The sequence below is a fragment of the Uranotaenia lowii genome, chromosome 2 (assembly GCF_029784155.1).
Source record: "Uranotaenia lowii strain MFRU-FL chromosome 2, ASM2978415v1, whole genome shotgun sequence".
In the NCBI taxonomy this organism is placed as follows: Eukaryota; Metazoa; Arthropoda; class Insecta; order Diptera; family Culicidae; genus Uranotaenia; species Uranotaenia lowii.
The window spans coordinates 255,467,251-255,491,717 of record NC_073692.1 but is presented as its reverse complement, the minus strand read 5'-3'; the positions used below and the strand labels follow the sequence as shown (position 1 = coordinate 255,491,717).

The following is a 24,467-nucleotide window of genomic DNA, read 5'->3' as shown; positions in this document are numbered from 1 at the left end:
TTACATTTGAGTTTCCTCAAACAGTAACTTTGTATCGAATTGATTGAATAAGATTAAACGAAAAGAAAGCTTAATGGATTTATGAAACATTTTATTACTGTTTTAGATCATTTAAATACTTCTGAATTTCTTAATTTCGTATTTTTCATTATTGAGCTTAACAGCTTGTTTAGTAAGGCTGAATTTATTAGAATTTTTTCACAAAAAAGGCCGTTGGTATCAGTTTTTAAAGAAGTAGTTAGTCATTCATAAAATCTTCTCAAAATAGTTTGGCTAATAGAAGTTTGACCGGCAGCAGCAGCAGGTTGGTGACCCTCATTAGCGAAACGAAAAAGCTGCCCGACAAAAATGAGGCGAAACTGACAAACGATCTCACCGGCATCAGTCAAGGTGAGCTGAAAGTGGTTCCTCACCACGACGACGACGATGACGGAACGGAAGAAGCATCGGAAGACGACAGCATTAGAAGCAGCATCAGTCGATGCAGTAGCCAAAGTGCTATTGCTGCCGAGTGTAGTGATGATGATAAAAATGCTGTCGCTACTTCCTGCGATCGCTGGACGGACGAGATCGACAATCATCGGCAGCAGCCGGTCGAGTGCAATACGGAGGTAATTAATTTGTTGCGGTACTATTGAGTTTTTTTTAGCTTCTTCTTTCTACGGGGGATATGTTGTGTAAGAAGCTTATCGGCTCATCGTCTGTATTATTTGATACAACAGCTCTTCTGGTCCAGAGAGGTGCAAAATCTCTGGGAATCATTTTGACATGACGGCTGTAAAGTGTTGATTGATGGGGCTTTCTACTAAATATGTTCCTGTGGAAAATAAAAGGATGTATATTACATAGCATTTGAGGTTATGTTGCATAACGGTTAACGGCTTACTTGAGGAAATTAATGTTCAATGTAATACTTTCTCAAAACTCATGATTTCAGGAATCTTTTTTTTTTGCCAGCAATAACACATCGTGGTATTCTTTCTTAGATTTTAGGAATCGGAAAACTATGTATGAGTGACCGAACCTTTTTTCCGGCAAATAGTTCTTTAATATTTTTTTTTAGTGTTCTGAGTATTTTGCAACTAAACATGTAAACGACATTTACATTTATGTTTTCGATGTTTTCACAAGTTTAGATTTTTTTTTGACACTCGGAAACTTGAACTGCGATTTCGGTTACTGAGATGTTTACATCTTGGTTGCTGAAAAAAAAAACAGTAGGTCTCCCATACTTGTCGGGAAACTTGAGATATGCATCATCTATTCATCTAGTCCAAAATGTTAACATAAACAAGTCTCAGCAACCGAAATCGCAGTTCAAGTTGTCAGCCGAGTGTGGAAGAAGAATCACCCTGTTGTTTTTATTTATTCGGACAACAAAGTAATCCTTGAAAGCTACAGGTATTAAATGTTTTTGTAAAGCACTTTGGCATGTTGCAATAAACCTTACTTTTAAACATGGTGTGTATTTCAAATTTTTCAGCAAAAAAACATGCATAAATAAAAAATTTACTATACATATATGAAGCCTTCCAGAGTCGTCCAGAGTCGCAATGTCGCATGTCCTCATTAGTTATAGCACTCATTCTAATATTTTGCTTTATACACGCAGGTTCTGTTCCGTTCGGGCGTTCTTAACCAGCTGGAAGCAAAGCGTGATGAGCTACTGTCTGATCGTATCATTCAACTTCAGGCGTACTGCAGGGGTCACCTGGCCAGAAAACGTTTGGCCCAGAGGCGCATTCAGGTAACGCACCCCGAATACTATATCGATATTTATGCGCACAGCAAACAGCACTTATGCAATCTACTAACGATTTCCGCCATTATTGTTCACCCATTTAAGTAGACACGCCGGTTGCCTTCGTAGTGTTTCAATTAACTGCTCCACATCACCTTATACGTACACTACTTTTTATTGGTTACACTTTATCACCCCCTCACGTTTCCACTATCTTCCAGCACAAGCGCTATTTATTTCTTAAAATCAAACGCCGAAAAACAAAAATGGAATTTATTAACTTTCGGTTTCATTTATTTTCGGTACCGTTTCGCACGATCCTCCGGTCGCCGGAAAACTTGTCAATCAACCAACCAACCGATGGCAGGAACTGGCGGTCAAATGCATCCAACGAAACGTGCGAGCCTTCCTAAAAGTTCGCGAATGGCCCTGGTGGCGACTGTTAGTAAGGGTTACGCCTCTGTTGAACGTGCACCGCACCGAGGAGCAGCTGAAGATCGCCACGACCGAGCTGCAGATGCTGAAGGAAAAGCTAGATAAGGTGGAAAACGATCGCACCAACCTCAAGACGGAAAACTCCCGGCTGGAAATGAGGGTAAGTACTGTCACAGAAGACATGTGTTAAATTTATTTCTAAGCGTTTCAATGTAGATATGGTCACTGTGAATTCAGATTGAAGTTAAGATTTTCCTACAAATGATTATGATTTCAAAACAAAATGTTGATTTCGAACATTAGTTATAAACGGTCCCACCGATCAGTTTACCAGAAATGCCACGTGAAGTTCCTCAGAAATCATTAGTTATCTCCGTTCAAAATAACTTTCAGAGCATATTTCCCTGTTTAATTAAAAAAAACATTTTTGTGACGTGAATTCACTCATCCGCACTGTTGAAACTCAGCTGGATTTAGGGGAAAAGTTCATATAACGCCCCATGTGGCTAATACGCGCCACCCTTGTTTTGAAGAATCTGACACATTTTGAGCCTGCAAAATATTACCAATTTGTTCTAAATGCTGTGATTGGTCATGGCAAGTATGAGTTTTTCCTTAAAATGCTCCTGTGTCGTGATAATTTCACAATTTAGGTTTTTCTTCATTTCGATCTAAATTTTAAAACATTTTCAATAAGGTGTCACCAAGAAGAAAAAAACGAATAAGACAATATTTTCTGACACATCGATAGAGGAGAATCTAAACTACGATTTAATGTTAAAAAATTATACCGAACTCGCTATGGTATGCTTTTTATGGGTATGTTTTATCACGGCCCATGCGCTCGTTATAACGCGCATTCGTAGTAGGCTGAAAATAGCATTAATTTTTCAAAAAGGCCAATTTTCATTGAAAATGAACAAAAAGTCTAAAACCTTATTTTGAGTGTTAATTCAGCCCAAAAAAATCTACTTTTATTTTTTTTTAAATTTTGATTAGTCCATTTCGATTTTATTTTCATTCAAAGTGTCTATAAGTATTGGTGTGTTTTCGGTCTTCGGCTGCTTTCGGGTGTGTTCGGCTGTCAGGCGCGTATTGAATACACGGCGGCGCGTATTTGCAACACAGTTTTGTTCTGTGGCTTTGAATAAGGTTTTTAAAAATCAAGTTTTTGAAGCAACTAAAGCAATTTGAGTAATAAAAAATCATAGGCATTTGTAGAAAACAATTTTCTTCAACGATTGCACCCACTTTTAACACAATTTGTACGTGGAATACATAGAAAATCAGCGATTCGCTTAGGTGGCGCATAATAGGGCATGTTCCCCTAAGCCAATTCTATAAATTCAATCTTTAAAAATCGTCTCATCATTTTCAAAGTTTCCATCTTTGGGGCGTGAATTCACTTATTTGAGACTGTTTTCTATCGCTTTTTGAAACAATTCCATTGGATATAAACAAATTCTTTTTTTTTCTACACAATGAAGCAGTATTTATTGGCTTCAAAACTGTTATGCAAATTGAGTAAAAATATCATTAGTTATTTTGTAAGAATTGTCAAAATTTCCACATTTTCCATAAAAAAAATTGGTATTCAAGAGCATAGAAACATGTTAAAAAAATCTCTCCTTTGTCCGTTGGTTTTGTGTGGTTTGATTTATCAAAGTAATTGACGAGTTGGAGATTTTTTTGATTCGCGAACGGATAAAAATCACTTGTGAGCGGTACAAGCGCATTGCATGTGTCTTATTAGATTTAAAACTTGTAACTCTTTCTGGAACTTATGTGTTGTTATTCATAAGGTTTTCTACACAAATTTAAGAACGTTATGACAAAATCAACTCTATATTATTGACATGTGCTCATCGTAACACTCCAAAATTCCTGTTTAATTTTCAGGGTTGCTAGCGAACCGGGAAAACCGGGAAAACCGGGAAAAACTTTGGAATTTCATCACGTCACCGGGAAACCGGGAAAAAACCTGGAATTTCAGCACCTCACCGGGAAAATTGACATTTGTGAAATTTTTTCACGCAGTTTGAAAAATATTTTTAGAATTTTTTATTTTGTTCAGATTTCGACTGGTTTTTGTTGATGTGGTATTGACTTTCTTTTCTGAAATCGGCACTGCAGTCTATTTTCGAAATGATGATTATTTTATTTCATCCAACGTTTCGAGACTAGGTTGGGGTCATCCTCAGGGAAAACTACAAGGTTGTACATATTTTGTTGAGTTAATGGATTTGAGCATAAGCTGTTTTATCCTACCTACAATATAGTCATCTTTATGTGATTTTTGTGAAGACTAATGTCTGGTCCAGTAGTAGATTTTCCTGCTCGAACTGTTAGATTTTGTTAATTGATATTTTTATAATGTTATTTCTAAACTAATCTTACCAATAATTGAAAATAATGATAAATTTAAAACTATCTCACAGAACTTTTCAACGGTGATTTTGAAAGACTGAACAAACGGCTTATTTTTAGAATTATTTCAAAATTTTAGAGTATTTTTGAGAGTCTCGATGTAGATTTATCTCATAATCGCTTATTTTCGTTCATTAGTAAAATAAGCGTTTATGTTATCACTTTTTTAACTAATTGCGGAGAAATATGAGTTATCTCAATTTTTCGCTCTCCGCATGTGTGCTACACTTACAAGCATAACTCAAATGATATTAATTTAACAACGAAACTATTATCGACAAAACTAATCACAAAACTGTTCTTTTTCCTCTCTTAAAGAGGTTTCTGAATTAACCAGGTTCTCTTTCATAGAGGGCCAGCAACATACAAATGAATTAAAGTGATCTACAAATTCAACTATTCAATATGTATTTGGTAAAAATCCACCTGACACCAGTTGATGCCACCAGTTCGAAGTTTTCTGAGCAAGTTTCAATATGGTACAAAAGTGTTATTTTCTCTAACTTCCTTGATCTAGTCAGGAAAACGACTCTAGCTTATGGAGGTATTACACTCTCACTTGAAGAGGTTTTTTGTTTCGCAAATCTTGAGACTTGTTGTTTTCTCTCACTATAGTGGTTTCTCGCACATCCAGGTTAGGCTTTATTAGTTTCAGTTTCGACGTAAAATTTTTCAGTATTCGATAAACATATTTCATAAAATTATTTTATGCAAAAAGCAAATAATTTGGCAGCGTGAGACGTTTTTAAGCAGAGTTACACCTTTTTTTTTTTCATCAGAAAAAAATATTGGTTTTTCAATGTCTTGTTGTTGTGAATTTCGTTTTAATTGGTCTGAGGAAGGAAGCATTACATAGCAAGTGTTAAGTTTTTAATTCATCCTACGTTAAGCTATTGCTTACAGTTTCCGAAATCTAAGGTCTCAACCCTGATAAAATTAATATCTTACACTCAAACAATTAAACATCAGCCGTGCTTTATACACGGTCTCTATATTTTCACGAATCTTTAGTTCAAATGACTATTACTATAGTTATTCATTGTTCTGCTTTAAAAAAACATTTTTTCCAAAAACATGTCTTTGGATTTGTACAAAAAAATATAACTGGATTTAGAAAATAACTAAATATTTTCCGGCAATCTGATGATTCTAAGTTTTTTAATTCAATTTGATTTTATAGTATGTTTCGATGTATTGTTAACATATTTCTATATAAATTATACTTTTTATTCTAGAACTGTATAGAAATTCTAGAAAATTTATATTGGCTAAAAAGTACTTACATTATAGTTTCAAGATCAATCTAACCGGGCTTTTTTTTTGCCAAATTGTTGAAATTGTGGAGCAAAACAACGAATAGGTGCCCAGTTTGTTAGATTTGTTTTAAAAAAATCATGAAAGCCTGTAAATTTGAAAATTTGCCATGGTTTCTAATCGGTTAACAAGTTTTGGGATACAATTATTAGAAATTGAAGCCTTTTATATTGATTTTTTTTATTCGCCATGATTTTAAATCAAAACGAGTATAAAAAATATCGGAAAAATCATCATTTATAACCGGGAAAAAACCTGGGAAAAACCGGGAAAAACTTTGGAATTTCAAAACGAAAAATCGCTAGCAACCCTGAATTTTGCTATCCGACGTTGAACATGATATGAAACCATGCCCCTTGTAACAAAAAAAAAGTTTTGTGATACTACATCTAAAGCAATGCGTATAACTTGAGTCTTGAAGGTAATCGAATATTATTCTGATGTACAATCAACTGACCTACGTTTCGAGATTTAATTTATGATTTAAATATTTTAATGACATTTCGGCGAGATGAACTCTTAGTAAAATAATCTGAAAGAATTGAAAGTTAAAAGTTGGATAGATAAAGCAAGTTTGATTATGTAGAAGAAGATAAAAATGTTTTTTTTTTTCGTAAGAGTCGTTGCAAAAATAATATATTCAAAGATACCTAGCTCTGAAAATTTTGCATATAAATGCCAACGAACAATCCTTCAACAAAACTTAACACCATCTGCTGATAGAAAAGGTCAACATTTCTCGATAATTGATTTTTTCACTTGTATTCCTCGTTCCGGGGGGTTTAAAATGCTTTTGATCAATTTTTGAATAAATTTGCAAAATGCACTTTGACATACCTTCAGCAATTTTTGAAGAAAGCTATGCCACTGACTCAATTTAATTGAGAACCTCACTCATTTTTGCGTATTTAGATTCCTCAATAATCTTCAATCAAAACAGATAACTAATTTGTATTGGATATCTCGTTGAGCCTGATCATTGATTCCAAATTCCACGGAACAGTGCTGAGAATATTGCGATTAAGGGTTTTGATGACGTGGCCAAGTATTTATTTTGATTAGGATCCTGATTTATGATATATTACAGATTTTTTCCCAAGGTTTTAATTTAATTTAGTTTAATTCATTCAAATGCTGATAAATTTTATCTAGTTTTATTAGGATGTTTAAATTAAAATCTTAAATTTGCAAAGCTTTCCAGTTTAAGTTTAAACAACTAGTAGCCACTTGAAAGCATGTGATAAATATGATAATTTAGAAATTCATAACTTTTAAAATTATTTTATATCAGGAAGTGTTAATTCGTTTTTTTTTTTTTCAAATTAGCCATTTCAATAACAAAAAAGCAAAAAGTAGTGTTTTCCAACTCTCAAATTAGATTTGAAAAAAAAAATTCAAATCTGTCCACGTGCACATCCGGGGACTGGGGTAGGGGTTTGCCAAATTTCCACGCTTGTCCACGAAGGGGGTCTAAAATCTAATTTTTCTGTCCAACTGGTATCTGAACCAAGGGATTGCAGTGGAGAGAGAATTCTTTGCATTTGGAATGGTAATGATCAAAATTCCACAACTGCTTAACAAATTGCAACAATTTGCAACAATTAGCACATTTTCACTCTCTCTGAGCGGTTTCTCTAATTTTAACTTAAACCTTCTAATTCTCTCTAACAAATTGCAACAAATTACCCAAAAATTCAATCTTTGGCTGCAAAATTTTTTGATCATTGACGATGATTCTCCGTTTATCTCAGTCCCCTGATCTGAACAGTCCCCAAGGAAAAAAAGCTTTGAATGGCGATTGAAGACTCTGATACCGAAAAACTGTACTAATTCTGGAGAGCCAAAACCACGTAGAGAAACACCTCAGTGTGTTTGTCGTGCAAATGAACCCTCTAACTGCTAGTTATTTCCGACCGTGTAATATAAATTGGTTTTTTTTCCTTAGCGTGTTTCACTAAATAGTTGCATTTCTGCCGCAGCATTTGATGGTGGCACTTTTTGATTTTGTCCGTCGATTTTCGCTAGAGTTCCGAATCTTGTAATGGATAATTTTTGGTCGTGGGCTTGGTACAATGATTCTTTTTGCCTGAGTTGCTCCCTTCGCTGTTGTCCAGTTGAAAAACAATAGTGGTGCTTTCCTAGTTCGTGAGCTTCATAGTCAAGGAACTCCTTTGGATTCTCTACTTGATATTTTTTAATTTTTTCTGTTGAAGATGACCTGGAATCGAACTCAAGACATCTTATATCGTTTTTGTTTTCTCTACCGGCACGGGAGCTAACTTTGGCCTTGGCTTTGGCCTTATGCCATTGTAAAGCTTACATAGTGCTTAGAAGCATTAAGGCAAGCTTTTGTGATGCCAATTTAATGCTTATAAAATATAGCATTTGTTATTCTGATTTAGAGCTATGTTGCATTCCAAAAGGATTGTGCAAAGCTGGTAAAATACAAGATGCATTTTAAAAGAGTGTTATAATTCTAATATGATGCAGCAAAGCACTCGGAGGGCTGTTGTAATGCAAACTTGCACATGATGTGCTGATATAGTGTTATTTAGCACTTGATTGGTGGTATAAAACTATAAATATGCAAAGCTTATGGTTACTTGGGTACATTCTGCCCACATTTTGTGATCCATTAAAACAAAAGACTTTTTAATAAGTACTTATGTTAGGCTACCAATATTTGCACATTGCCCCAAAGGCATTTTTAATTTTGTTTTTGTGAACAAGAATCGGATCATTTTCTCTCGGAAGTTTTGTCAGATAGCCAATCGACGAAAAAATGTGTGTGTGTGTGGGGGGGGGGGGGTGTCTATGATTAGATTTTTTTTTCAAATGCTATCCCAGAGAATACAAAACCTTTTAAAACTTTTACTGCCTTCAAATAGCCATGTTGTCTGCGTAGAAGATAGTTTCTCGTATCTTCAAATAAAAATTGTTAATTAATCATTAATTTTCTTAAAAATTAAAGCTCTAATTTAAGCTGCAAAATACAAAATTTAATTCTGTTTTATAAGACTCTTATCACCAACTAAAATTCTCTGATTTAGAAAAATGACCCGATAGATATTTTAAATGATTTTCATTTCATCATTGATTGTCTCGTCTGGTTTGTGCTTCATCGAGAAATATTTACCTAATAACAATTGGGAAGTATCATGAAGATTTGAAAAATAAAGTACAAAATTTAAAAAAAAAAATAAACAAAATAACTAAATTTAAAATCCATAGAGATACAGATATAAAAGTTTAAGAATTCAAAACATTAAATTAGGTTATATACAGAACCAAAATTCAGTGTCTCAAATCTAAATCATAATTTCAAATCAAGTTTTGAGAAACAAAATTTGAATTAAATTAAAAAAAAGAGATTCAAAGTAACAATCAGAGCCAAAGCAAAAATTGCACCAAAATTGAATTTACATTTCATATCTTTGAAACACAAAAAAAAACTTTTCATGAGATGTTTATGAATATGATTCTCATTAGATAAAAACATTGTTATCAAATTGTTATTCTTAATGTGACAAAAGTTTCATTCGATGCCCTCAAAGCCAAAGGGGTATAAGTGAAAAAATGATCGGTTGAATAAAAATCAGAATAGAGATTAAATGTGAACACAGAATCAGTTATCATCGAAAAAAGTCAGATAAGCAATCCAAATGAGTTTAGTACTTTAAAGAATCCTGAGCTCTCCAAATTCAGAAAAATTATGAAACTGAAATTCAGTAACTGGAGAGGCAACAGGGTGTCGATACGACGCACACAGGGGTAAATGAGCAAAAAAGGTGATCATAATTATTTGCGGCCAAACGGTATACGTTAGACATTTGATGTCTTCGAGACATTTTATGTTAATTTAATGATCTTTCATATTTCATTAAGTAAAATGTAATTAACTTACTGATGAGGGAGATAAAAAAATTATTTATTGAAATACTTAGTTTTGAAGCTTGACATATTCAGTAAAGTTGTAGATCATGTAATTTTAAGAAACTTTGTCGAAGACATCATCAAAATTGCATTTGAAACAAAAAAGTTACAAGCATTTTAAAAAATTAATAAGTACTTTTCAGTTTTTATTAAATAATTTTTTTTGTGTATGATTTGGAAACTTAATATATCAGAACAAATTGTTTGGATTGCAAAACCACACAACTTTGTTGAACATTTTAATAGGAAAAATCGTCTTCCAAATGAGATAAAACAATTAATATTGTGAAAATTGCCTTTTTTCGGACAGTTAAAACATGGAGAGTTCGGACGAGTTCGTATGATTTTATGAATGGATTTTGTTATTGAAGTTATAAGTTTCAGAATCATGTTTGAATTAAGGAACGGTTTTTAGCGGAAGTTTTGCAAACTTCCTATTAATAATAGGTTTTTCCCCAAAAACAGTCGTAAAATCCTCTATAAAAATCCATCAAAACGAAACGAAATGAACTAAGCAACCAATCTAGTATCAATACTAATAACGTTTTCGTTTATACGTGGCATGCCTCGAGTTGTGCCCTCCTTGTTGTTTTCGTGTTCGTTAATTAATTTAGAAGTCCACCAGTTTTTTAAAATGCTTGTAACTTTTTTGGTTCAAATGCAATTTTGATGATGTCTTCGACAAAGTTTCTTAAAATTACATGATCTACAACTTTATTGAATATATCAAGCTTCAAAACTAAGTATTTCAGTAAATAATTTTTTTATCTCCCTCATCAGTAAGTTAATTACATTTTACTTAATGAAATATGAAAGATCATTAAATTTACATAAAATGTCTCGAAGTCATCAAATGTCTAACGTGTACCGTTTGGCCGCAAATAATTATGATCACCTGTTTTGCTCATTTACCCCTGTGTGCGACGTCCGCCGGTTGGAGAATCCAGAGGTGAAAAGGGCATACGTTGAACAGCTAGAATCCCGAGCCTCGGAGCTGCCGACAGACGGAACAGTCGAAGAACAGTGGTGTGGAATCAAGAATGCCTTTATCACGACGAGCCATGGTACTCTCGGTAAAGTTTGTGGAAGAAGGAGTGAATGGATGTCGGATGAAACTTGGAGGATGGTCGATGATCGGAGAAAGGCGAAAGTCGGAATTGAGCAGGCATGTACCGGGTCAGCCAAAGCAGCCGCCTGCTTACGATATGCGGAGCTGGAAAAGGCAGTTAAACGAGCTTGTAGACGAGACAAGAGAGTCTGGACAAACTCCCTAGCCGAAGAGGGAGAAAGAGCCGCCGCCAATGGAGATATCCGATTACTTTATGACATTTCTCGCCGCCTCAGTGGTGCAAGGACTAATGCAAGAATGCCGCTGAAAGACCGAGCAGGTCAGTTATTGACTGATCGAACAGATCAGCTCAAACGATGGACTGAGCACTTCGAACAACTCTTCCGAGTCAGGAATAGCGATGGCCAACAAAACCCGCAGCTCGAAGCGCCAACAGTAAGTCGCATTAATGGCGTCAACTCGGAAGCGCCCTCGCTGGCTGAAATAGAAGCGGCAATCAAAAACATGAAATCCAACAAAGCACCTGGGATCGATTGCATCCCTGCTGAAATGCTGAAAGCCGACCCTACCCTATCAGCACAAATGTTGCACCGTCTTTTCGCTGACATCTGGGATACTGCAACATTCCCGGTCGACTGAATGCAGGGTATCCTCGTAAAGGTCCCGAAGAAAGGAGACCTGACAGAGTGCGGTAACTGGCGAGGCATAACGTTGATCTGTACAACCCTCAAAGTACTCTGCAAAGTGATCCTGAACAGGATCCAGGAGAAAATTGACGCTACACTCCGACGGCAACAAGCTGGATTCCGATCCGGACGATCATGTGTGGACCACATCACAACGCTACGAATCATACTGGAACAAATCAACGAATTCCAGGACTCTCTTCTGCTGGTTTTCGTTGATTTTGAAAAAGCATTTGACCGACTTAACCATGAAAACATCTGGGCGGCTCTAAGGCGACGAGGGGTCCCAGAGAAACTAGTCCATCTCATCGAAGCACAATACGAGGCGTTTTCGTGCAAGGTCTTGCACGACGGTATCTTGTCCGAACCAATCCCGGTAACTGCTGGAGTGAGACAAGGATGTATTCTATCACCGCTACTTTTTCTAATCGTAATGGATGAGATTCTGACTGGATCGATCGACTGTGCACCGAACCGAGGATATCCGTGGAATCCTTCAACAATGGAGCAACTGAACGACCTTGACCTGGCAGACGATATTGCTTTGCTCGCCCAAACACAACCAGATATGCAGAGCAAACTCGACGACCTCACCGAAAGTTCCAAGGCAGCAGGTCTCAAAGTCAATGTCGGAAAGACCAAGTCGATGGAGATCAACACAGGAAATCCCTCCAGTCTCATGATAGCTGGGCAACAAGTTGAGAAAGTGGAGTGCTTCCAGTATCTTGGTAGCCAGATAACGCCTGATGGTGGTACCAGAAAAGACATCGAAACCCGGATCAGAAAGGCCCGATTTGCGTTTGCGAGTCTCCGAAACATTTGGCGGTCACGCCAGATCTCTCTACGAACGAAAATCCGAATCTTCAACTCAAACGTCAAATCCGTATTGCTGTACGGGTGCGAAACTTGGTGCACATATGCGGTAACGACGCGAAAACTGCAAGTATTTGTGAACCGCTGCTTGCGGAATATCATCCGCGCTTGGTGGTCTGGCAACTGGATCTCGAATGAGGAACTGCATCGCCGGTGTCATCAAAGGGCGCTAGAAATCGAGATTCGGGAACGTAAGTGGAGATGGATTGGGCACACGCTGCGAAGAGATGAAGACGAGATTTGCAGAGAGGCGCTAGATTGGAATCCAGAAGGTCATCGAAGAAGAGGCAGACCCAGAAACTCGTGGCGGCGAAGCCTAGCCGCTGAAATCCGAACTGTCGACGAGAATCTTGACTGGGACCAAGTGAAGACGTTGGCTCCGGATCGTCAACAGTGGAGGTCTTTTACCACGGCCCTATGCACCGGAGGAACGGCGCGGGATCATTAAGTAAGTAAGTAAGAGAGGCTACACAAGACTTGAAAATCTCAATGAATTGAATCTGGAAAAAGATAAAATTAAAAACATAGAAATATTCATGTTAAACGTTAAGAGAATCACTCAATGATATAAGCAACTAAACTATGAGATCGTTTTGTTGATAATTTGAGAATGATCATTTGGAAAATAATATGCTGAATTTAGGATATTTACTTCACTAGATGATAAAATTTTGGTTAAATCAGTTGAAAATGTTTCAATTAGAATTTCAAGTCTAAGGCAGAAATTGAGATGGAATTTCAATAAAGAAGTTCTGTACTGTCGATTGGTCCAATTTATGTAACTACAGTTTTTTTTTAAGATTTTATTTTCAAAAGTATGGAAGGAAAACGGTTTAGAATTTATGAACCAACGAAAATTTCAATAATAATGATTGAAAAGTGAAAAGTTATAATAATAACTTCCCGGTTAAAATTCTGAAATGTTTATCATAAAGCTTTTCTGTTCTCACTTAGCACTGTGAGCAAGTTTTGGCAAAATTAACTGCTTTTTAGTGCAGTAACCATTACTTAGAAAGTTAACGTAATAACAAGCATTATTATTTTGCAAGAAGTTTGTATGTATTGAAAATGAGGTGTTGTTTTTTTTTTATTTTACCTGTTCTTTACAGAATACCCTCAAATCTGGGGATGGCAAGATATTGTTTGAAACTTTTGGGATTTTGCCCGAGTTTATTCAGATTATTTGCTAAATCAAATAAAAAAACTCAAATTTCTCTTAGAATTGTTTTAGATTTTGTGTTTAAAAACGAATTTCAAAATGAACATTGATTTTTGTTTAATTCTTAGATACTTTAAATTTCGAATTATTTGTTTTCTTTTTCTCTTGTATGTTTAAAATAATTGCTAGATTTTGTTCAGATTTGCCCTTTTTCAACAATTTTTTAAAATTTTTCCTGAATTGCCCGATTGAGGATACGTGTGGTAGAAAGTATAGAGGAAAGAACATCGTTTTTTTAAATAACTAATTTTAAGATATCTTGCCTTCATCTAATTCGATATCATATAAGCAACTTCAAATTGCTTGGCACCTTTCCCGACATATTTTGTCCCAGATTTCACAAGAACCCAATTTCTTTGATGATAAACGCCCTAAATGGGCTGAATCATCCAATAGGATGAAAATCCCTGGAATTAAAAGATAAACGCCCTTGAAGCGACAATTCATCTGATATCCTTCCAGTTATTCAGTTGATTCAGCTACATTTTAAAAATCAGAGAGACCCTCTTGCAAAAGATCTTGTAATCTAGTAGTATCATCTGGTGGTGATATGAGGGGCATCAAAATGGAAGAAATCGATGGAAATTCAAATAATCACTCTTGTTTGTTTTTTTCATTAAAAGCTCAATAGAATATTCGACCGAATACCACTATTCGGTAAATCTGTACTTAAAAGCATAATTTCAATGTTATAAATTTAATAACGAAACTATTGTCGACAAAACTAAACACAAAACTTATTACAGTCGAACCTGGATAAGTGAGAGTTCAAAGAACTGATTTTTTTTTTCTCGCTTAAAGAGGTTTCTAACTTAACCAGCTTTTATAGAGGGTCAGCAACACACAAATGCATTAAAGTGATCGCTGAACGCTGGAATATATGTCTTATGTAAAAATTGTATCGAAAACAAGCTCCTGTCGAAATCTAAGGTCTTTATCCTGAAAAAAAATATATTTCATTCCAACGATTAAAGTTCAGCCTTGCCTTAATATAACTGCATTCAGAAAATTACTAACTATTTTCCTGCAAACTGATGATTTTACGTTTTGTAAGACAAATGCCCATTCAAGTTATCAAGCTGCTTTGATATTGTAGAAGATGAATAACACCCAAGCTTTGAAATTGCAGGAAAAAATGGTATTTCGATGTCTATATTTGAGAAGTTTTCAGTCGCAGGCTGGTTCGCTTGAGCAAATTTCGATGTATTTTTTTAATTTTAAAACGAAAAATAGCCAGCAAGCCTGTTTCTCATAATTTTTGAAAACAATTATTTTATAATAAATATAGTCAAAATAGCCGATTTCCGAAACCAGGTGGGCTTAATGCGCATAGTTATATTTTGAGCAATATTTCAAATCCACTTCGTATCTTCGTATAATTTAATTGAAAATGGTAGAAACTCATAATAAGCATACGTTAATGGTGAAATTTTGGCAACATTTTAAATATCACACGTACTTTTGCCTAAAACATAATTATGGATGCCATTTCATGGTGATATTTCGTCTGTATGATATTGTTTTATCAAACTCTTCTATTTCAACTGTAAAATTATGATAAGAACTTAGATTAAAGGTTTCAATGAAAAAAAGTATAAATTTTATATGGTTAACTTACTTTTTTAATAGAGGCCTTCCTGATATGAGCATTAGGCCGCTGCAAGCTTTGTATGAAAATTTCAAATTCTTAAATTTTTACAACTCCCATAACTTTTTTTGGTTGGTTTTGCTGCCAGAAATAGCAATAAAAATTTTGGAAGCGATCCATCCAGTCCTGAATTAGCGCAACGAGCTTTAATTTTGTATGGAAATTTGTATGGGAAAACAAAATTTTTCATTCGAAAATCGCCAGAGATGTTCTGAAAGTTCCAAAAAATATAACTTTCGATGAAACATGTTCCTTGTTTCTTGCATTACATTTCATGTGAACAAAGCACCAACCTTAATTGTACCCCAGAAAAGATATTCAATGTTATATAAAATTTTTGTTTTCAATATTCATTTATTATATCGTTTTTAACTGCTGGTTTGAAAGCTTGTAACAGTAGAATGGAAATAAAAAATCTCAAAAAACTGTTTTGCATTTCCAGAGAATTTATTGATTTATAAAGCCTTTGCAAAAACATATCATGCAATTATTAACAGCTCTAGCAAGTAAAGTCTTCCATTTTTGAATACTTTTCAATGAATTCAGATTTGTTGTTTTAAAATGGTTATAACTTTTTTCATGAAATTCTTAGCTCCTAGTCATGTAAGCAAAAAATGAAGCTTAAGAATATTCAAAACCAAAAATTAAAGACCGATTTCATTTCAAGCTTATTTGAATTTTATGGGTGATTTAATGTGCAAAAATTTCTTCTTCCATACAAATTTTCATACAAAATTGAAACGAGTTGCGCTAACTCAGGAATCAACCAAGTCATCTCAAATTATACACTGATGCTTGGCGACCCAAAAGGCGAAAAAACATATGGAACAAAAAGTCATTTTTTGCAGCGGTCTAATGAGCATCCATAACCCGTCTTTTACTTCAAAATCTCATCATTTACAGCTTTACTAAAAGTTTAAAGTTGTTGAATTTCTGATTTACTAATGATTTTGAAGATAAAACCGCAACATTTTTTTGTTTTAAGATTCTGTACACAAGATTTTCAAAGCTCAATATTTTTCAGACTTTGTATAACATTTAAATTTCTCATGTCATGTGGTTAAAGCGTATTTCCCTCAAACTGGACTGAATAAATATGTTGATTTATCAGCCATTTCGTGAAGTTTCTGGACCCTACCATAACAATAACCCTACTCACTCAAATCAAATGCATCGATGTGAAATTCAGATCGGGATTGAATTTTTATTGAATCAAGACATATAACGAATGTTTTATAGTTATTATTTATACGAACTAACTAGGAACAACTAGTTATTAAATAATAAAGAAAGGAAATAAATTTCAAGCAACTGTTATCGAACAGATTCTATTCTTCAAATCTTGAACAGATTCGATTCGAGCAGCATAAACATTTAACGCGAATCAGACTGTGCTAATTTTGGTGGTGTCCAACCTGTTACCAAATATCTAACCGATGGGTATTTAAATGCCAGTAGTGTGGCGTATGCGTATAAATAAATCAAACAGCTGATCCCCACTGCACATCGCTGTGCGGTTGGTCAAGTATGACGATGATACTTCTAATTTAACCTACAGCGAGACAGACTCTCTATCTCTCGATTTAAAGATCCGCATTTCCTCACTTTCCTTCACTGCTAGTCGGTAGGTGGTCATGGCGTCTGTTGATGGCAAACGCGTCGTTCTATGTATGTAGGATAGAATGAATCTGCCTCATAACTCTGGCCACCTGTTCATGTTGCAGAAATGTTCGAGTCCACTTGATGATCAACCACCACTCTCTTCCCACACCTACGCACTGTTTTTTTTTTAACTGTACCGTTTAATGTCAATCATTCTTCGGGTGAAGACCTTTATTCGAGGATATTGTTAAAAGAATAAAGTAGAATCTTTAAATTTAGTTTCCACATGTTCCAGAATGTTAGAAACAAAAAAAAATCTTTGTGATTAGGCAATAAAGCAGCGTTTACCCCTTCGATATTTACTATCCAGTGTCTTTTTGAACCCACCACACGAAGAAGACGCCTTTCCCCCTAACCGGTAGCGTAGGACATTACTGCAATTCGTCGTTCACAGTTGAATGAGACGATAATTAGTATGCGCGAGTTGAGCCAAATTTTAAAAATACCCATCAAAAAAGAAGATACGAAATACGCGTCCGCGCATAGCCAAGTACGCATATCATCATCCACTGACTGGTAGGGTGCTGTTTCGATGCAGAGAAGAGAAAGAAAGATTTCACGGGAAAAAAAGACAAAGCTGTAGATTTGCACTGAGAGATTTTCTGTGATTTTCAAGCTTTGCTGTTTCATTTCCTCTGAGGAAGAACAAATAATTCATTTTGAACTGTTTACTAAACGCAGTTTAATGTACATATCTCACTGCAGCATAAAGTTAAAGTTTTTTTTTAATAAAATCTCCGGATGGTCTAGACTCAACATCAAAAATGTATATCTACCCCAGAACATTATAGTCTAGATGCACCTATGTATTAAAATATTAACTTCAACGAGGTTATTCCTCAACCTCAGTACATATCGTCACAAGAAGTCCGTCAACCAGATTAGCTGCTGCTGGTTTGAAACTAAATTGAGCAACACTGACCCGTAATCCGGATTGAATACGTTAAACAACTTCGAAATGAGAAAATTCACAAGCAAAAAAACCCTATGATGCGATGACAGACAAAATCAGTTTAGTTAAGAGCGCGTATGGTTTGGACGGCCGCCGTTTTTCCGTGCACCCACAACGCGGATCAGTTCTCAGCTGGTTGCTCTGCTGTGCAGATCTCGGGCCTCGAAAGATCAAGTTGCGTTTCAGTTTTGTTTTTTGTTTTTATCTCTTCAAATTTTCCTTTTCCTTCGATCGGTCGGTCAGTCGTCGGTCGGCGTGTGCGCGGTCAGAAGAAAATTTCACAGAGACCTAGAGCAACGGAGTGAAAAACCACCATCAACGACAACGAAAGGAAAAGTGTGGCGCTCAGTATCTGCAACTTAGAGATCATCCACTGGGCAGTCCCGTCGCCAGCCATTTTTTACGAGTATTATATAAATCTCCGAATCATCGATTTACACAATTTCCTCGCGTAACGTTCTTTGCAAAATTTCTGCTGTAAGCTGTGTGGAAACAGAGATTATTTCGAAATTAAAGTAATAGTTGGGAAAAGTGTGGTTTTGCTGTACAGCGGTAAAATTTTATAATCATCTTCTCCGCCAGACACAACTCAACCATCGCTTCGGATAAATTAGAAAAGGAGTTGCAGAATTGGTTTCAGATGTGTTGGAGAACACAGACTGATTCATAGTATTCTCTAAGTGAAGCATAAAGTTCCTGATTTTGCATTGTAAAAAGTATAAGGATAGGAGAGGATATGTTAAGGAAAAAATTGCTCATGAGGTTGAAGTGAGTTTTATAAAAATGCGCCCGATTACTCTAGTTCCGCCTTCCGGTGCGGCCAAGCCAACGAAAACTGCCACGGTGGATAATTCAGTCAACCAAATAGTGCAATCTGACGCCAATGAGTCATCTTCGAGCAACCCTGAGATTAACGGACGACCATTGAACAATGGAAACGCTACGAATGCCGAATCCAAACCAATCCCTTCACCTCTATCACCCTCATCATCGACTCTATCGATACCCGCGATAAAGAAACCTCTCACGAAATCCGAATCACAAGCAGAGATTCTGCCCCTAGCGAAAAAACCACCACCTGTGGTGAAAAAAATATCTCTTCTAAGTGAAAGCATCTCAAAATTCGAGCAAAATGCTGACACCTCAAAACCGAAAGTTTCATGGAAAAATTTCATCAAACCATCACCTAGCAAGGACAAGCTAGCCGGTATTAATGGCAATAATGATGGTACATCGCCAACAACAATGTCGGTCAAGAACACGCCATCGGAGGTCGTCAAGCCGAAAGCTATTGACGAAAATAATAATGAAGTCAAAACAGAACTTAGTTCTTCGAGCGCGGCTCCGGTTCCTCACATAATTGCTGAAAATGAATTAGAAATGCCTCAACATGAAGTCAACGGAGAATCGAAAGCAGCATTTAAATCTGAGCCTCCACAGAGTGGGCTTATATCAAGTGTTGTTGCGAAAATAGCGCCTGATAACAAATCTTCTCCTATTACCGAGTCTAAATCGGTTATGAATATAACACTAAGCAGTACAAAAGTTTCAGATGATACTCTGAAAAGTCCTACTCAATCTATGTCCAATAATTTGGAGCACAAATCAGATACAACATTAAAATCCGACACACTGCCTAAAATCAACGGAAATCATGACAATTCAGAAGTGATTACCAGCAACAATGAGAATGGCACTGAACCATCGGCTGCGCCAGTGAAAGTAAAAAGAATTGTCAAAAAAATAGTACGAAAAGTGGTTACAAAATCTTCCACGGATCTAACCAACCCAGATGCAGGAGCTGAGAAGGTTGTGAAAATCGTAAAGAAAAAAGTGATAAAACCGAAGGCTGAAACCAGTGACAGTGATTCAGTGCAGCAACTTCCGGAGATAACTGACCAAACACTAACAAATGGAGCTCATCCGGTTCAAAACACTCCCGAAACGGAAAAAGCAATTGATCCTCATGTCAGAGAAGATAAGATTTTGGAAAACACCAACAACCCCATTGCTTCTGCTCCGCTTGATATATCAATCAAATCATCCGTTAACCCGGAGCTAACACTAGATACAAATCTGCGTCTGCCAGAATCACCAAATCTGCTTCTAAACGGCAAACAAGTAACTCGGCCTAGCATTCGACCGATGCTTCCAGCCCATCGATCTCAAACGATCGATCTCGGAGCAGCAGTAGAAGCAGTCCAGCGGCTACCCCCGACACCACCTGCTCTGCTGAACTGTCATTTACAACACAAGGGTTCACCTCCCCTGAAGGAAAGACGCCGAAGTTGGGGAAAAATGGATAAACTGCCGCTGTCATTGGCCCTTTCCCGCGACAGTACCCTCGATGATTTCTCCAAAGAATCATCTCTAATATCCCGATCGCCTTCACCGTATTCTCTGTCTACAACACGATCGTCCTCTATCCTGAGCAACTACGAATCCTGGCAATCATCACGGTCTGTTACGCCTAGACGCCTGTCATCGATGTCCTACGATGAGCATGACTTCGATTTTCCCATCATCCGAGCGTCTCCTGCCCGTTCGGAAAAGTCGGACTACCTCAGTGAAAAGATAGATCACTTCCTGAAGCGCACCGATCACGTTATGCAGGAGTGGAAGAAGGTCGGTCAACCGGGACGAAGTTCGGATTGTGGAATTAACGATCTGTGTATGGGTGGTGTCGGTGCTCTGCGATCGAAAAGTGTTTCCAGCATCATGTCCCAGGGGCTGATGTTACTCAGGGATCATCACCATCACCATCCTCGTTCCGCGTCCCGATCCAGCTCGAGGATGTCATCGGTCAGTCGGGATATTTTCCACGACGCCATGGATGATGACAATCGTACCGTCGTAGATGATATGGAGGTAATTTGTTTTTTCTGTTTGTTCATAGATTACTCTAGGGAACAGCATTTTTGGTGCCTATATTTTAGTAACTGTTTTTCGAAGATTTAGGCATCCTGAATTCGAATCATTTGCCAGATATTGTCTACCAGCTCTTGTTTTTGTGGTATGGCGTATGGAAATTTTGATATTGATCTTTTTTGAGAAAAATCGATCTTTGATAACTAATGAACCAACAAACCTACAGAAAAAAAAACTGATTTTGAATCTATTTATTATCCTCCATTCAATCAAGGTATCAGATTTTGCCTAAATATTATAGATTCAGGGATATAGAGCTTTGAAAAAATGAAATTCTACAATTTAAAGAAATTTGAATAGATAACATTACAACTATTTCGGACACTTGTGAAAAAAGTCTTCGAGTATTTGATATTAAAGATTATAATTTATTTAAGAACTTCGTTGAAGACTGTAAAACGATTGGACTTATTATTTAAGGAATATCTAAGATTCAATTTGGGTTATAATTTCTCAAAATTTCGTCAAAATTGTCGTATTTTGCAAAGTTGGGAAAAATAAACAATATGAAAACTCATATAACTTTTTTTTTCTCTGAAGGCAAAATTCCTCGGGATCTTCAGAAAATTTGATCATTGAATTAAAACCTTCAATTTCCAAATCTTTGTAATCTTCTACAGCTTTACCGAAAAAGTGTACGAATTGTTTGAATGAATTTTTACCCATTTTCCTAATTTATTTCGAAAACAAAAGCCGGTGGAAAAAAAACTAATTACATAGTTGGAATCAGTGCCCTCCAATTAGTCCAGATCAGTTCTTAAGCTTTCTTCACATCGGAAAAATGTAAATTTTGTTGCATTGTGTAATTTTCGCCGCCAGAATTTTTCCCGTGCGTATCCAGGCCAAGCAAATCATGGCTATTTTATCTAAAAATTTGGCAAAATCCGAACATTTGATTCAATTTGTAACTCAAAATCCTGGTAATATCCGGAAGGTATACATGACAAATTGTGGTCGGAAATTGATTTTGATTTTTTCTTTTATTGTATTGATAATAAGCGTGTTATGTCTTGACTTCAAATTAATGATAAGGTTGGCAGATTTGTATTATTTGTTAGTCGTATTAGAAGGATAGCTTTTTACCGATTGGGCTATAGCCGAAGTTTGATATCAAGAATGGAATAAAAGACTATAGGCATTTATCAATTTCAATTATGAAGCTTAATTCTAGATCAACGTTACACGAAAAAAAAGGAAAATTTACCGAGAAGAAGGGGTGATTTTTTTCCACCCTTCTCTCGAGGTAAATTTCACATTTTTCTTTATTCACTAGCAAAAACAGTGAATTTTATATTTTTTTTCTCATTAAATTTTACCTTTATGGGATTTTCTGACCAAAAATGTACCTTCTACCAATTTCCCATTCACTGACCCAAAAGGTAAATGCTAGCTGTTTTGGCTTGTAATCAAATTATACAAAAAACAGAGACACAAATTCATTCAAGATTTTATTTTTATTTAAGATTGTTTGTTGTTTTGGAAATCAATGTTTGAAATGTTCCGTTTTGTCGGATGAAGAATACACATTAGATTTCTCTCGGACGCAACCATGGCCGCTGAATTCTTCTAAATTGGTTAGACATTTATTTTCTTCTCCGTTCGACTCGTCCGGTCAGCTGTGGAATAATATTAATTGTCTGTGGATGTTCCGGAATGATGTGGAAAACACTTCGAAGCTCACTGGCCCAATTTGTAATGAAATTAAAGTTTATGATAACTAGCACAACTAAATGAAATTTAAGCTACATTTACTGTTCTTTTAAGAGTTTCACATTTTGCGCATGCATACGAAACTTGTTCCTGAATGAAATAACAGCTCAACCTCAATATACGCTTTCAGAAAAAAGTTACCTTTTTCCAGGTGAATTACAGGGTGGCCAGCAAACCGGGAAAACCGGGAATCGAAAATGGGACTGGGAAACCGGGAAAAAAACCGGGAATTTCAAATCAAAACCGGGAAAATTTTTTATGGGTAATTTTTTCTCTAAATAAACTTATTGAGTTCTAAGTTTCATTCATCTTATCATTTTTTTTTCTCAAAAGCGATATAAAATTGGGTTCTAAATGCCATGAAAAAATGTGGGCAAAAGACGAGAATTTCATGAAAGATCGAAATTTTTGTAGAACAGCGTATACCTTTTAGTGCTCTGAAGTGTTCGAGTTTCAAAACATATTAAGATTTTTTTGCGAATTTACTTATTTTTGACATTTATAAATAGAATTTACATTTTTTTAACAATCGCAAAAAGCGCGAAGAACTTATCTCATATGTTTGAAAAAATTGTCACAATTAAATTCAATTTTCAACCTTCGAGAGTCGGGAATTTGTAAGATAATGCGGGGGAAAATGCGATAAAAAAAAATCATAATGAGTAACCACCATGTTACATGGTTCATTAATAAAATGCACAAAACGAGAACGAGAAACCAAATGTTTGTATGATTCTATTATTCATTTTGCCTTATACTCATAATCGCATTCTTTATTGATTAAAAAAATTTAAAAAAAAATACAGATCGTAAAAATGTATAAGCTACGAATCACATTAAGAAATTATCACATAAAAAAGTGAACTTGAAAAGATGATTCAAGCCTTGGATTAATTTTCAAAATTTCAATCAAGATTTCAAATTTGAAATTTGAATAACGATATTCAATTGTTCTGGTAGGATCGCAGAATTTAGATGAACATGCCAAGTCCAAAGTCAAGCACCCAGAACTCGGGCCCTAAAAAATGAAAATGTATGATGAAACCTTAATCAGTATTCAAGACGAAAATAAAAACAGATTTACAGATCCGTAATTTACCCGAAATTCATCGTTGATGATTATATTTCAAATTTCAGAACTCAGAAACCAAAGCTCAATAGTCAAATTCTGTGTGCGATAAAGTAATTTTAATTGAAATATCATCGTTTTAATTCAATCGAAAAAGTGTTGACAAAATTATCAAAAAAATAAACTGGAAAACTCTGTTTGTGTAGATTTAGATTGAAAGAATCGATTGGTATATGTACTTAACCCAAAATTTGGGATTTATGCACCTTATCCCTCTGATTTTAAGGTTATCAATTATTTTCTTAATCCTTTACATTGAAACCTTCTTATCCTATTTTCTGCAGAAATCCCAACAAACATCACCTTTACCTGAATAACCTTACATAAAACATTTAAAAATAGCCTTATTTTGGTTTAAAAAAACCCTGATAATCATATTCATGTATTTTCAAACTGGGAAGAACATAAATTCTCGATCGAAAAAACCGGGAATTTTAAAATGGAAACTCGCTGGCCACCCTGGAATTATAAAGATATGTGTAGCTCAATCCAGGTCAACTTCACCTCGCTAGGAGGTAAGTTTTATCTCCAAGAGATAACCTTGCTACGAAGAAAGCTTTACCTTTTTAGGATTTATTTTTATTAGTTGTATTCTACTTCACCCCGTTGTGAGGCGAGGTTCACCTCGATAAAAAAAAACGTTTTGTTTTTGGATTTCTCGAGCATTTACCTTTTTATCTCGATAAATTTTACCTTTTTATTTTTTCCGTGTAATGAATCTGCCTCAACATTTTAAGTGTA

General features: G+C 35.7%; 1 protein-coding gene across 11 annotated transcripts in view; it reads left to right on the top strand.

Moving 5' to 3' along the window:
- LOC129747707 (unconventional myosin-XVIIIa) overlaps positions 1-24,467 on the top strand; it is a 268,397-nt gene that overhangs the window by 201,439 nt on the left and 42,491 nt on the right. For 6 of the 11 annotated variants that reach the window (XM_055742034.1, XM_055742029.1, XM_055742033.1 and 3 more), the window contains exons 4-6: positions 269-611; positions 1,613-1,747; positions 2,109-2,336. In XM_055742034.1, the coding sequence (XP_055598009.1) occupies positions 269-611; positions 1,613-1,747; positions 2,109-2,336 (706 nt within the window). Of the gene's footprint in view, positions 1-268; positions 612-1,612; positions 1,748-2,108; positions 2,337-18,099; positions 20,828-24,467 lie in introns of those variants that run through there. The other 5 variants (XM_055742031.1, XM_055742032.1, XM_055742030.1 and 2 more) reach the window with 4 other exon arrangements.